Raw genomic sequence first — 14,512 nt, 5'->3', positions numbered from 1 at the left:
CATACACATAAAGTAATAACAGTTTTTAGAAAAATAGAAATAATTACAAAATGACTAGGGTTTGAGGGTGTTGTTGATGGCACAGTACTTGCTTGCAAAGCCCTAAAGTTCAATTCTTAGCACCATGAAAAATACTAAAAATAAAATTTCTTTTTGAAGTGATTCCAGACCCCCTTTCCTTCTTGACTGTGATTTCATTGCCTCTCAGGAAAGTCTGGAGTGCTTTTGACCTTGTCAAAGCTCGCCCACTTAGCATATTTATAAAACATAAAGGAAAACTCACTGTAATCTGAACTTTAGAAACATTTTCAAAGAATTGATTAAAAAAAAATTACTGCATTCACTGAACTATGCAGATACTATATCTCACAAGATTCTGGTCATGACAAGTATTTTGGTGTTTATGGAAACAGTGAGTTACTGGTTATTGGCTAGTGTTCTGTAGCATGCAGATTTTGTTAATATTTCAGGCCTTATCCTCCTGCAGTGACATTTATTATCTGCTCAATATGTAAAACAACATAATAGCTACAGACCTAAAGGTGAACGTGAATCCTAGCAGCATGTAAGTAAAATGTGAAAGAATTCCCAAATGAAAAGAATGTGAAGAGAGGAGCCTGGAGAACAGGTCTAGAAATCCCTTCTCATATTGCATCTCAGTGTCTGTGGGCTGCATTTGTGTATTCACTCCACACATTGCTACAGTGAAAGTGTTGGGCCTGGTGTGTATGCAGACACCTGGCATATGACTGTGGCCTACATGCAGGTGCCAGTCCCCCAGATCTCCCTTCTCTTTAAGCCCTATGCACAGGAAAATAGTGGCCTTGGAATTTTCAGCAGGTATGTCCCATGATCTCACCGTAGCAGACTTGTCCAGGCCTCAATTTATTGCATATCCCTCAGGCCTGGTACCTAATTTTTGTTTTCATTTCAGGTGTACAAGCTAGGAGGAATCAAGCATTTGGTTGACCTTTTGGATCACAGAGTTTTGGAAGTTCAGAAGAATGCTTGCGGTGCCCTCCGAAACCTTGTGTTTGGCAAGTCTACAGATGAAAATAAAATAGCAATGAAGAATGTTGGTGGGATCCCTGCCTTGCTGCGACTGTTGAGAAAATCTATTGATGCAGAAGTAAGAGAGCTTGTTACAGGTGGGTAGAAATGTGTTTCTGTCTAGAGGGAATGCTGGAAACATTCTAGACTGTGCCCTTGCATGGTGGCCTTGAGAAGCCATTGGAAGCAGTGTTGTAAGTGATAGATGATGTGCTGGGCAGGTGGCTGGGGTTAGCTGTTGCTCTCAACTATGGAGGAGGCCATGCAACCAGAAGATATTTGCAATGTTCTCTCCATAGCATCTAATGTGCATATCAGTACTTAGGCATTCACACTTGGTTCCCTTGTTTAAGTAGCTAGATGTTTCATGGCATGGTCCTAACATCCCTAATATGTGGTTTCTTTTCTGTTCTTCTCTCATAATTTCTCATAGAGGAAACAAGACCTTGGTGGACTTTTCCCTGATAAGGTGTTCCTTGTATGAAATTGTTATGTTGTATTTCCTGAGCAAACCTCAAAGGATTTATAATATTTAATGCTAAACATGAAGAAAAGTACTTAAAAATTCAGTGATTTCCTTTTTTTGTTTTTTATTATTTAAAAATAAGTCAAGCCCAGCGGTGGTGGCGCACACCTTTAGTCCCAGCACTTGGGAGGCAGAGGCAGGCAGACATCTGTAAGTTCAAGACCATCTGGTCTACAAGAGCTAGTTCCAGGACAGCCTCCAAAGCTACAGAGAAACCCTGTCTGGAAAAACCAAAAAAAAAAAAAAAAAAAAAGAAAGAAAGAAAGAAAAAAAAGTCAAACTGATTTGAAGTAAAGACAGTATGGACTTCCAAAGGACTCAGGTCCTCTATCCTGGGGCACATAGGCCAACTGCTCACTTAGATACTTGTTCCCTCATTTCATCACTCCTACATGTTGGCCTCTTCTATTTGTTTAAAACACAATGTTTTCTAAGTATGGGCCCTGGCCTTGAAGAATGTGAGTGTATATTTTAAGACACCTGTATCTTCATGGACTCTTCCAATGTAAAACTACAAACTTGTGATATTTCTTCTGGAGCCCTCTGCCAGAAACTTTTTTGACTTTTAAGAAACATTTTTTTCAACCATATGTATATAGTAGAGGAAATCAAGACTCACTTTATAGCTATATACTGTAGCCAGTAATAATTTTAAGAGGAATGATTTCTTATGAGATAGTCCTTCCAAAATATTGGAAAGTGAATGATCAATATGAAAACATATCATTCAGATCTCATATGTAGAAGACATAAGAAATGTATTTCCAGTTCCCCAAAGCTATTGCTCTCAGCTTGCTTTCTTTGTGAACATTGTCTGGTTAATATGAAACTACCAAGTGATACTGTGAGTCCAGAAAACTTCCTTGGGGGGGGGGTGGGCATGATATTTGTACACATATGTTAAAGCCCAAGATCTAGGGAGAAAATTAGTCCCATTTCTCGGTCGGAACATTTGGTAGTACTAGACTTCCTGATGTTCATTCACAAGAAATGTAAGAAGAGCAAACCATCATGTATGTGTCTTCTAACAGAAAGCATTAGAGAGATCTTAAATCCTTCTTTCATTAACACTTCTCCAAGTCAAGTAGTTACAAGTTCTTTAAGCTGCAGAATTGCAGGAGGTTGAAGGGGGTCTCAAATTCCTCTTGCCTGATCCGACACCCAAGCAAGACGTGAGTCTCTGTACCACGCACGTCCACCAGCTTGTGCTGGGACAGGAAACTTGTATAACTTCTGAGTACAAGCTTGAACATCAATCTTGTTCTGAAAGCAACAGCACATTTGTTAGGATTGAGGAGGCAAAGGACACAAAGCTGGGGAGCTCATAACAACAGCCTGAAAGACCAATTCTGCCCTATACCAGCCTCCTTGATCCCTCCTCACCAGGAGCTGTTGGGAAACACAGCTGCCAGTGTTCTAGAAAACCCTCCCTGAAAACAGTATTATCTGTCTGATTTTCAGTATTCAGCCAGTGCCATCCACAAAGACAATGGCTTTACAGGCTTTGGGTTTGGCCTGTGCAGGTGTGGACTAGGAGTTCATCAGTGATAATTAAAGTCAACTTAGAATCACAAAATGTTTAAGGCCAATAAACTGTAATAAATTGGAGAAATTACTGTTCACTTGAAAGTAGGTCTTCTGTTATTCACAAAAGTAAGTAATTCAACCTAGTTATTAAGTCTAAAGTTGTCATCCTCCCCACCCTCAACCCCTTATCCTCTTTGTTTCACTATACCAGTGAAGAAATTTTAACTATTCTGAAAAAGATGTCTTGCATTTGCTTTAAGTGAATTAACTGCCTGGGGCATGTATTTTTTGGCCACATTTGCATTTGCAAGGGAATCCAAAGCATTTTGCCAAGATTATTTTCCCAAGACAGTATGGCTGTCTTTGCTAATTAAAATGGTTCTCTAACATGTAACATGACTCTGATGTTTTCTTCATTGTGTTGAGCATTTTCCATAATGGAATAGACTATGCTTTGCAGGTACTTACTGCTGTGTGCAGGGTACCTTGAGTGGACCTCCCTTCCCCGAGGGGCTTTGCCTGTTACTGTGCTTCAACACAAAAACTGCAAAATCTGAGTGTCTCTCCATTGGGCTAGAAAGTCACTGTCTTCTGGGCCACAACTATGATGGCAAGTTGGAAGCATCTTGTCCCTAAAAAAAATGTGATCAGTTCATTTGTTCAGGATTATTAAATTGTATTGATGAGCTGGGAAATACAAGTTTATAGTTATTGGGCATTCTGAAAACATCCTCTTTAAAACTATAGAAGTAGAAGACATATAAAGAATCTGGAAGCTTGCCGTGTAATGAACTAGATGTCCCAGCTCTGTTACACTGTTATTCCCCCCTATTAATGCCAGTGTTAAGTACCAGAAAGTAGCCTTTGTTCTTCAGTAGTAATAGACTGAGTTCATGTAACTCCTGTATTCACTCTTTCCAATTTAGCAAGTAGTTATTCACTCATGTGGCTAGTAGAATATTTCCACACTGATGGTCTTGAAATTTGACATTGGAGCCATGCATTGCCGACACCATGCTGAACGTGATTCCCATTGCAGCTCCCTCATCATTTTATCAAGTCTAAAGTCTTCCCACCTCTTGCCCCCTTTGTTTCAGTCTGACAATTTTTACTGTACAAGTGAAGAAATTTTAACTATTCTGGAAATGATGTCTTGCATTTGCTTTAAGTGTAGTAACTGATATTAATTTTTTTTTTTAAAGATAGTGTTGGGCTAAGGAAAACCAGATAAGCCAAGAAAAGGTTTAGCAAGCAGTAGGTCCTGGCAAGAGGTGATCATTAGTAGTATAAAGAGCCACATTACTGCTGGATGAAAAATTCTATTCTTGCTTCCATGACCTCATTAATAAGCCTTTTATAAAGCCATTTGTTACCTGATCTAGACAGGAGACAGTCCATTACTTTCTGTCTTGCTTTTCTGGACCACTTGAGCTATGAAGAGCTGTGTGTTATTGTCAGAAATCTAGCAACAACCCTTCCCACTTCCCAGCCCAAATTAGTAAGAATCCTTACCACCTGGTCTACTTAAAATAATAATAACAAAATCATTCATCATTAGTCTATGGCCACCTCCCTCTTTCTCTATCTCATTTCAAGCCATAAAAATTTGTAATGAGAAAATAACCCAAAAAATATGTTTAATTGTTAATATCCAAAAATAGTTCATTATAGATGGGCCAGCTCTTAGTTCATAAAGAACTTAGAACAAGAAAATGCCCCAAAGAGATCTGTTCCACAGAGGAGCAGCTGCCCACCCTGAGTCACAGATGAGAAACTTGGACACAGAACTTCTGGTTCCTGACATACAGGTTAAAAAGTTCTCTGTCCCCCAGTGCAGGCTACTGAGAAATGCTAAACAGAAGAAACTCTGGGCATGCAAATGCCTGTTTTTAAAGTACTTCCCTTCTTCCTGGGTACCAACAAATGGAAATCCCAGTATCTAATTACTTGACTTTTACCCAGCATTATATGCCACTCTCCTTGAACTCCACCAATAGTCATGCCACGCTAGTGACCTGACATCATACTAAAGTTTCAGCTTGCTGCAATGGGAGTTTAGTCTTCTAAGTCAGTCAGGAATGACAATCTGACTCCGATGCACCCTTGGAATAGTTCCTTATATCTCAGTATGAACTTCTCAGTGCTAGGCAAATGAGGCAGTCAAGTGGGAAACTGAAGTCACTTGGAGAACTTGGTTGGCCAACATTGGTCAGAGTAAGATTTCCCAGTAAAGGAAAGACCTGTGATGGTATGCTCCCTCAGTAGCCTAGACAGCTTATAAATACGAAGATAGTGGGACCCACACATGGAGATTCCATATCACCCCATCAGTCCGATTCGGGCTGCTGCCACCAGACTGCTAGATTGACGATTTAGTGCAGGTAGAGGTGAGACACTGTCCCTGCACACAGAGTCAGGTGTAGAATATATGTCTTAAGTGACTTTCTGGATAAATCTCCTTGCTCATGTAAATGACCAAACTCTCTGTCAGAATCTGAAAGTGTCAGCAGCAGAACAAGGGTGGGAGGTGGGGACACTGCATTTCCTGCCAGCCCTGCCTCAGAACCTTCCTTGTTTCCCATGTTCCAGACTCCAACAGAAGGAGCTGGCTTTTTGTCCCCTGTGGGCAATTCTCAGCATTCCTGATTGTAAGCATATCTCCTGAAGAAATACTGTGCCCAGGAACATTGAACTACATAACCACGTGGTGGTTTCAAAACACCTACCAAGTGGCAAAATTACCTCAGTAGAGAACATGCTGAGATACAAGTGAGATCCTGTAAAGGGATTCCTAGTGTTGGAAGTCCAACCCTTATGACTTAGAAAGCCATAGAAACACAGACACTGAAGAGCTAACCCTCTCATGACCTTCATGTGGGAAGAATTCTTGGCAGCAGAAGCAAGTACCTTCAGATTGAGTACATAGGCGGGGCCCTCCCTGGGCAGCAGCTGCAGCTAGCCCCCATGTTCCATTCTCCACAGCTGTCTTCTAGGAAGCTTTCTTCCCTCAGACTCAGGCCACCCCTGCACCATGAAAATCACACCTGAGGGAGTTCTCTGCCACACCTGACAGAGACTATGCATCTAAATGTATAGAAAATTCCAGGGAGCTCTGAGGTGAGCCAGACAGAGCCATGCCAAAGCCAGTTGAGCCAAGAAAAGGCCTCCCACCCAGAAGGCCTATCCGGAAGAAAGACGCCATGGCCCATGCCTTTAAGTCAAGAGTAGCAGTATACAGTCTGCTCTAGGGCCATTGGGCCCTCCCCATAGGTGTCAAACCTTCGGAACCCTGGAAATTATTGTGTGCCACCATGGTATTTTTTTTCCTCAGAATTTATCCACAGAAAGGCAATTTTTTTTTATAATTGAAGACAGTACTTTTGTCCCTCTCATAATAATTGCTTTCCCATTATTCCAATTCCATTTCATTTTTTATAATTTGCTGATGGCATAGTGGTCCTGTAGAAAGCTTGAGTGATTAGTCTGCAGCTGCAAATGGCAGGCGTTTTGATAGTGCACTTTCCTCAGCACCCCTTCGACTTCCTTATTCTGTCAACAGCACCCTATTTTTGCACATATGCAAGCCATCACCTCATCTTTAATACCACCAGCGGCTTGAATCAAGCCCTAACTTGTCACAGGTAATTCTTTTTCTCACTTCCTCACTCCTTTGGGTCCTCACCACCTCACCCAGACACCATTGTCCCATGACACAGGCTCTGCCATATCTGACTCAGTGTCACTAATTCAGACCTCCCACCTGTCATTCCCAGTCTGGTCTGCCCACCTTCCAGGCTATCCCTGAGACCTCTGAATCTTGCTCTTCCTCATTGTTGGCAGTCTTCCTAAGGGCTCCCACCCCTTTTCTTTCTGACCCCTACCTTTCATATTGCAGCTTTCATGGACAGCTTTCCTTATAGGCCCAAGCATCCAGCCATATCACCTTTCTGGAATACTTGCTTCCCTGGTGACAAAAGGTACCTGTGTTTGTTCTGTGGTTTTGTGAGGAGGTGTGTGGAGCGCCTGGCAGATGGCATAGTCAAGTTGTGCCCCTTGTTCTTCCTACATTGTCATAAGGCCTCCTGAGAGCATGCAACTCAACGGGGGACCTGCCAGCACCCAATAGAAGTGTGGCCAGAGCTGCATACGCCCTTCTAAAGTGTTCCAGTGGCCATCTTAAGAAAGGACAAAACCAAAGACAGTAGAATTAATTTTAATGTATTGTATTTGACCCAATAGTTAGAATATGCCCATTTTAAACAATATGAAAATCAATTGTGAGATACTTTGCATTGATTCTATACCGAGTCTTTATATTCTAATGTGTGTTTTATACAAATCAATCTGGACTAGCCACATTTCAGTTGTTTATTTAGCCTCTTGTGGCTGGCAGCTACCCTACTAGACAGCACGGATCTATGCAAGTTGAATATCCCTTCCATGGAATTCTAGGGGTCAGAACTGCTTCAAGCTAAAGAATTACCTAGTTTTTAAATATATTTACATAGACCTTACTTTAGCATGCCTAATCTAAAACTCTGAAATCAGCTTTTAAAGCATTTCAAATTTTGCATTTTATATTAGCCTGTATGGCGGTTGGGTGGAGATGGTATAAATTTAGAAGGTAGAAGTTATTTACAGTTTGTAGGTTTAAGACTGGCAGGCAGTAGCAGGTGGCCATATTGTGGCTGAGTGTACTCTCCGTAGCATCCGTTACTACTTTTTCCCTAACAAGAAGCCACAGAGGTTCGTTAAGAGCCCCACTGGAACAAGGGGGAGACTTCAGGGAGCAGCACAGGGAAGAGGAGGTGAGGCTTTCCCAGGTTGTGAGCATTTCAGCCAAAGGCTGGCTGGAAAATAATAGTGAGTACACTCTCAGAGCAGGCTGTGGTCCTGGATTAGAGACACACACCCCCTTCCTACCCAGTTACCAACAACAACAACATGTGGGTGTACACAATGCCGCACAGCCTCCCTGCGTACAATCTGAAGCCCTTGTATCACTGTATTTGCCCTATAATGCTTCCACCACTGCTTTTCAAGAATGTTTGTAGAATGGGTGTACATGACAGCACCATGTTCCCATGAGCCCATGGATGCAACATGGTCTATACTGAGCATTGTTGCTGCCCCAGGCAGCAGGAGCAAAGGCATTGTCTTAATCAGTGTTCTGTTGCTGTGAAGAAACACATGACCACAGCAACTGTTAAAAGGAAAGCATTTAATTGGGGCTAGCTTACAGGTCAGAGGTTTAGGCCATTGCCACAGCGAGAAGCATGGAAGTATGCAAGCAGACATGGTCCTGGAGAAGTTAGCTGAGAGTTCTAAATTCAGATCAGCACACAGCAGGAAGAGATAAGAGACATTGGGCCAGGCTCAAGCATTTGAAACATCAAATCCCAGCTGCAATGACACACTTCCTCCAACAAGGCTACACCTCCTAGTAGTACCACTCCCTGGGAACCAAGCATTCAAATCTCTGAGCCTGTGGTCACCATTCCTATTCAGCTACCACATGAACACTGGACAGGAAGATAAGTCACCTTCATCCTCATCTCTGAGGTTGGAGAAGTTTGATTACCTTGTGGGCATCTTGAGAAAGGTGCTGAAGTAAAGAACATCAAGAACTGACTTTCAGGGCTGGAACTATGGCTCAGAGGCAGAGCATGGCCTAGCATGCATGACACTGTATGTTCACTTTCCAGACAGATGCAGAAATTATGCTGACTCATGGGAAGGAACAAGGTACAGCCAGGGGTATATAAAGAGCACTGGTGCTTCTTAGGCTTTTCCTTTGGCAGTGTCTGCAGGTGCTTGATTTCCGGTAATTTGGAAAGAGCCCAAGCTGAATGCGATATAAACATAAATGGCTTAAAATGATCCTTCCTGCCAGAGAAAGAAACAAGTTTGTCGGCTGGTGTGTATTCAGACCGCCAGCGAAAGCACTTTTCAAATGTTATTTGCTTTTTAATGTTCTTTTAAAATTGCACTTTCAAGTAGTTGTTATTATTTTAATTAATCAGCAAAATCAGCTTCTAATGTGAATAATAAAACTATCAGTTGGGCATTAGATTAGTTATACAGCCAGCTTTAAACACAGGCACTTTCAAAATTCTGCAGCGTAGGATTGATGTGAAATGGTATTTTAATTACTTTATTCGCTCTTTGTGAAGAAAACAAACTTTCATCTCCCATGGCAGCATTTCATTTTGCTTATTGGTTACTCGTGATTATCTCTACTTTTTCTGTGGTAGAGAATAAGCAGCATTTTCTATAATACACCCGGAAATCCCTAATACTTTCTAAGTTCATTTGTATGTATGTGTATATTCTCAATCCTCAGAACAAAGCTAATTGTTTGAATAAATAAAACCTCCAGCTTCCTAAATCAAGTTATAGCTTACTTTTAACTTCTTAACTTTTTCCTTGGGAGCAAGGAGGTAATGGAATGTGTCACTCCATAATTTTGGAGATTTTGTATTAGGATGTCAGAGCTGAGGTTCCTAGTGTTGATGGAGAATGCCAGGCTCACAGCTCCTTGTGTTCTCATCAGTCTTGCTACATCTGGGAGCTGCTGTGTTTTCTCCTCATCACTCACAGCCCTTGTAAGAATCTGCACGTTGTCCTGAATCCCTAGAGAAACTAGAGAGAACATGGCTTTCTTACTAATCTAGCAGGGTGGAGTGTACTCAGGGATTATTAGCCAACTGGAAGAATGGTGCTTTGACTTTGAATAGAAAAGCCAAATTCATCGATGCCCTAACTCAGGCCTTTATGTCTCATTGAGCCCTTTTCCTCTAGTATTTGTTGACCAGAACTAGTTGTTTTGAACTGTACTGTGGGGTTGAGGAGTAGGAATCAAAACCAGTGCCTTAAAAATTTACTACAGCCTTGGAAGTGGTTAGTTCCGGCCAACCATGGGCTCCGGTGACTTGTAAAGGGCAGAAGGAGAGGGTGGTGTGGTGCATGGCGTGTAGACGGACTATAAGGACAGTAAAGCCACTGCTGTGTGTGTCAACACCACATACTGGGCAAACCAGAATCTCCTTTTTTTTTCAAGTCGTAAATAAACAGGACCAGTTGTTTGGTTGCAGAAGTGAAAGCCTGAATGTATGTCACTGGTAGGTCAATTTTATGAGCACTAAGTAACCCCAGCTGATCCAAAGATGGCATAATCAGCTCATCTACTAGAGGGCTGCATGTCTTTAAACAATGTGACATTTTGTATTTTGGCAGCCCTGTTCCTTTCTGCCTCACAGTCTAAGGGATGGGAGGTGGAACCTGGAGAAAGTGGGTCAGTGTGAAAGGTAGCCTATATCCACCAGCAGATTCTGATGAATCTCCAGACACTGTTCTGGCCCTTTCTCTGCAGTTATGGACCTTAAAGGCACTCCTGAATATTGTTTCAAGAAAAGTCACCATCGGCCCTCTATGCCTGATAGGCAGAAAACAAAAGGGGCATTTATAAACAAATACAAGACATAAGATGAATCCATCAACAAGTATGTGCAGGTTATCAACTACCCTACACATGTTTAACAAAACATGGAAGGGAACAGAAAGTTAGGTAGCTGCCCGCACATGCCTAAATAAATTTAAAAGTATAAGTGTTCATCTTTCTTTAAGAAAATCCACATTTAGAATTGCACATCTCCAAAGTAATTGACTGGGAAAGTTAATTTGTTGGGGACATCTTGGCTCTAAGCACATGGAAAATAAAGCCACCATAAATCAGGTGATGAAGGTTTTGTTCTTGTTAACTTGAAGATACTATCTGATGTCAAGATCCCTGGCTGACAAGTCTACTGGCCATTCTGAATTCTGGGAAAAAGAAGGAAAATTCTAGTTCAGTACTCTCCCCGCCCCCCCAAAAAAAAAGTCAGGAGATCCCATCATATGAAAAATACCCTCTTGCCAGAAACAAAGCTTAGGAGTAGCTATCAACAAAGGCAGAAAGAACAAAAACAAGGGAATTTGGAGCCAGCATTAGGTAATTTCTCATCCTGAACCCTCCTCCCCTTTTCAGTTGTGATTTCACCTGAAGTTTCTGGAGGAGGCTGTTTAGTTCCTTGTAGAGATAAAGAACTAGCTTCCTGTCTGTAAGACTCACCCACAGAGTCAACTACAGCAGGACAATATTAATAAAACAATACAACAGAAAAAAATACAAATAAAAATTATAGTATAACAAATATTTACATAGAGTTTACATTGCATCGGGTATATGTGCTGAGAGATACAGCATTTACAGTAGACAGTGAGCATAGATTATATGCACACACTTCAAATACCTCTTTATTGCAAAGAACCTGAGCTTCTGTCCACTTTGTTAACCACAGAGGGGACCTAGAATCAGTCATCGTCATTGTCCATCTGTCCTACCCCCACTCCCCACCCCCATAGATAGTGAGTGGCAAACTGTACATCTGATTTCATACTTACAGCCTCTGATATGATGGCTGTTGCTTTGCATAAACTGTGCCTTGTAGTTAACTTGACTAGACTGCATTTATTCTGTGAAGAAGGAAGTAGCTTATTGGAAAACGAAGCTGTCCCAGGATTTGTACTTTGTGAAATGAGGAATGTGAAAGGCTTTGACAGAAAGAGAATTGCAGCAGTCATGTTAGGAATCACATGCTCCAAGATTGTCAGCGGGGATGGTTTCTGGGTAATACCATTTTCCCCATCAATAGCCAGGGAGCTGTGTGCTGCCACTGTGGCTGGCTCGTGTTCCTGGGTAGTCACAACTAGCACTCTGGGTTCGGTATGATGATTTCATTAACAGGGACTGTTAAAGCCTTTACCCCACCCTGCTATGCCTCAAGCCACTCTTCTGTCTCCTTCCTTTTCTCTTGTTCCTTGGTCAGCACAGACCAACCAAGAACTGACTCTCAGTTCTTATCTATCATTGTCTTCTAATGATTCTCCCTAAGAAAATGTCCAGCTAATGTCTTACATGGGAAAAGAAATACAGTGAAGGCCACTATGGAGCAAAGATAAATGTGATCATTCATATTCAGAGTCAGTTCTTTCCCAGCTATGACAATCTGGCCAAACCCCCGCCCCCAGACCCCAACCACTGCCCCAAAACACTCCATAGAGAAGTAACTCTGACAGTGGAATTGAGTTTCTATTCCTAAGCACCCATGCACATCTGTGCAGATTTCTCAGTACAACCTTGTGTCTGTATGCCTTGATACAGTTATGTATGTGAACAAAGGTCATAGTGAGAAGAATCAGCTTTCAGAAACAAAGCAAGGCATTTATCTTCCAGATTCTGAATTGTCTAAATCTCCCTTTTATACCAAACCACCCTTCTTAAAGGAGAACTAGCCAGGATCCAACTAAATGGGCACCATGCAAGATAAAGTTCTGAGAGACTGTGCTCAGAATGAAGTCTTTGGGGAAGGTAGGAGGAGAAACCAAATTAATGAGGTCAAGAAATCAAAGAGGAGAGGAGTAGGCACAGAGGCAGAGCAAAACACACACAGCATCAGTCTCCATTATTGACCACATCTTTATAGCATAGGGATTGCAGCGAAGGCAGCCCTTGGGCATACATTCGGGGTCTGTTCTTTACTCTTCTGCTGTCCTTTGCTTTCTCCTCTCCTCCCACAGAGACAAAAGCTGCTGTCTGCTTGCTACCTCCCCTCGTAATTTACATCCAGAGAAGGCTGCTCAGGCTGGCTCCAGGCTGGCTCCTTGGGTCACAGCATTTGGAGCAGCAGTGTTCAGTCTTGTCTGGCCCAGTGCTTGATGAGTTCTGTTCAGAGGCCCATAGACAAAGGCAGACATTGTCAGTCCCTTCTCTCCACAGGCCCACAAGTGTCCAGTGCTGACGGTTCTGTGAAGCCTTTGGAGAAGCTTGTCACAAGCATCAGGAGTGTGGGGCCCTGAGAGACTTCTGGGCAAAACAAGCCACCTCTCAGATTCGTTCCCATTTTTCTATGAATCATAAGGAGTTATGGCAGTGCATTAGCACACTTCATTTATTACTTTCTCCTATATGAAAAAGGGAATGGCAGTACTTGCACTTCTCAATCACATGGCAATAAAACTCTTTAAAGAGGAGAATGAGGCAAATACAATGACCCTTCATGCTCCTGGTTACTGTAGGATGCTATACTACACTGTATTTCCAGGAACTCTGTTAAAGCTGGGCTTCCCACTAACGAAGTGAAAATTGAAAAAAAAAAAAATACTAGAAAGGAGGCTTAATGAGAAATATGCCAATCTTTTGGGGAAAAGAAATTTTGTCTAAGTCATAAATTCTGGAAGCTTGTCATATCAGCCATTGAGTGTAAGGGACAATGCAAGACAAGCAAGCTCTATGAAGCTCACAGGCATGTTGTATTTATGACCCTTGTACTTGGGTTACTTCCCTGTGTCACCCTCCCCCTGGGAATAGTTACTTTGCCCACAGTTGCCTAATAGATGAATGGGGCTCTAAAATTGGAAAGCTGAGTCTTGAGACTTTGAAATACGCTGTAAAAGCCAGCATGTGTGTGTCCAGCACTTAGCACAGGTCCATCCCAGGTCAGTGGCAAATGTGGAGCATAGATGTGGGAAGCAGGTTGGGCTCCCGGAGGTTAGAGCTCCTGTGATTGTTTCAGTCTTAAAGCTGCAGAATCTGATCATTTTTACTTGAAATTTCTCTTTTTTAGGAGTTCTTTGGAATTTATCGTCATGCGATGCTGTAAAGATGACAATCATTCGAGATGCTCTCTCAACCTTAACGAACACTGTGATCGTTCCACATTCTGGGTGGAATAACTCTTCCTTTGATGATGATCATAAAATTAAGTTTCAGACCTCGCTGGTTCTGCGGAACACGACAGGTTGCCTGAGGTGAGTACTTTCTTCCCAATTAGTTACGTGATTAAAGAATGTGTGTCATAAGTAAATCGGCTATAGACGGTGCTGCTCTCTGGCTACACATCCAGAAAGTGATGGTTCTCCTTCATAGCAAAGTGTGGAATTTGTCACTGTGTGAGGAAACACAGTGAGCACAGGCTGGTGGCCCAAGGCAACTGTCTCACATGTGACTCTTCTGTGAATTATTTTAGAAGGTCTGTTAGTCTGAGGGCACTGCAGCAATCCAGCATTTTCTACTGTAGTTGCCTTTTTTCTGACTATTACAGACTTATTACAGACCTGGTATGGCCTGGTTTTTGTTTCAGTTCCAATTATGGTCACTGAAGTTCAGGTTTGTTTTGTTACTTTTAAAGAGAAGTGGAGTTGTGTGGCTTAAACAGCTATTGCTTTTGAGTTCTATAAATAAGCGAGCCCAAATGCTGTTCATTAGTCATTACCTTTAACATAAAATCTGTGATTCTTTTATGTTTTCAGAACAGCTCCTTGTTTGCTTAGCCACTTACATGTGGCCCTGTTCCCCAGCCTCCTGTTGCT

At 42.0% G+C, this 14,512-nt stretch overlaps 1 protein-coding gene across 18 annotated transcripts in view; it reads left to right on the top strand.

Annotated features, from left to right (window-relative positions):
• Window positions 1-14,512, top strand: part of Pkp4 (plakophilin 4) — a 215,106-nt gene that overhangs the window by 180,550 nt on the left and 20,044 nt on the right. For all 18 annotated transcript variants that reach the window (XM_035446069.1, XM_027420382.2, XM_027420390.2 and 15 more), the window contains 2 exons: window positions 935-1,148; window positions 13,768-13,951. In XM_035446069.1, the coding sequence (XP_035301960.1) occupies window positions 935-1,148; window positions 13,768-13,951 (398 nt within the window). The remainder of the gene's footprint in view (window positions 1-934; window positions 1,149-13,767; window positions 13,952-14,512) is intronic.

Source organism: Cricetulus griseus, chromosome 6 (assembly GCF_003668045.3).
Source record: "Cricetulus griseus strain 17A/GY chromosome 6, alternate assembly CriGri-PICRH-1.0, whole genome shotgun sequence".
Lineage (NCBI taxonomy): Eukaryota > Metazoa > Chordata > Mammalia > Rodentia > Cricetidae > Cricetulus > Cricetulus griseus.
Note: the sequence above shows the minus strand (reverse complement) of the source record. Positions and strands in the feature narration are given on the sequence as shown.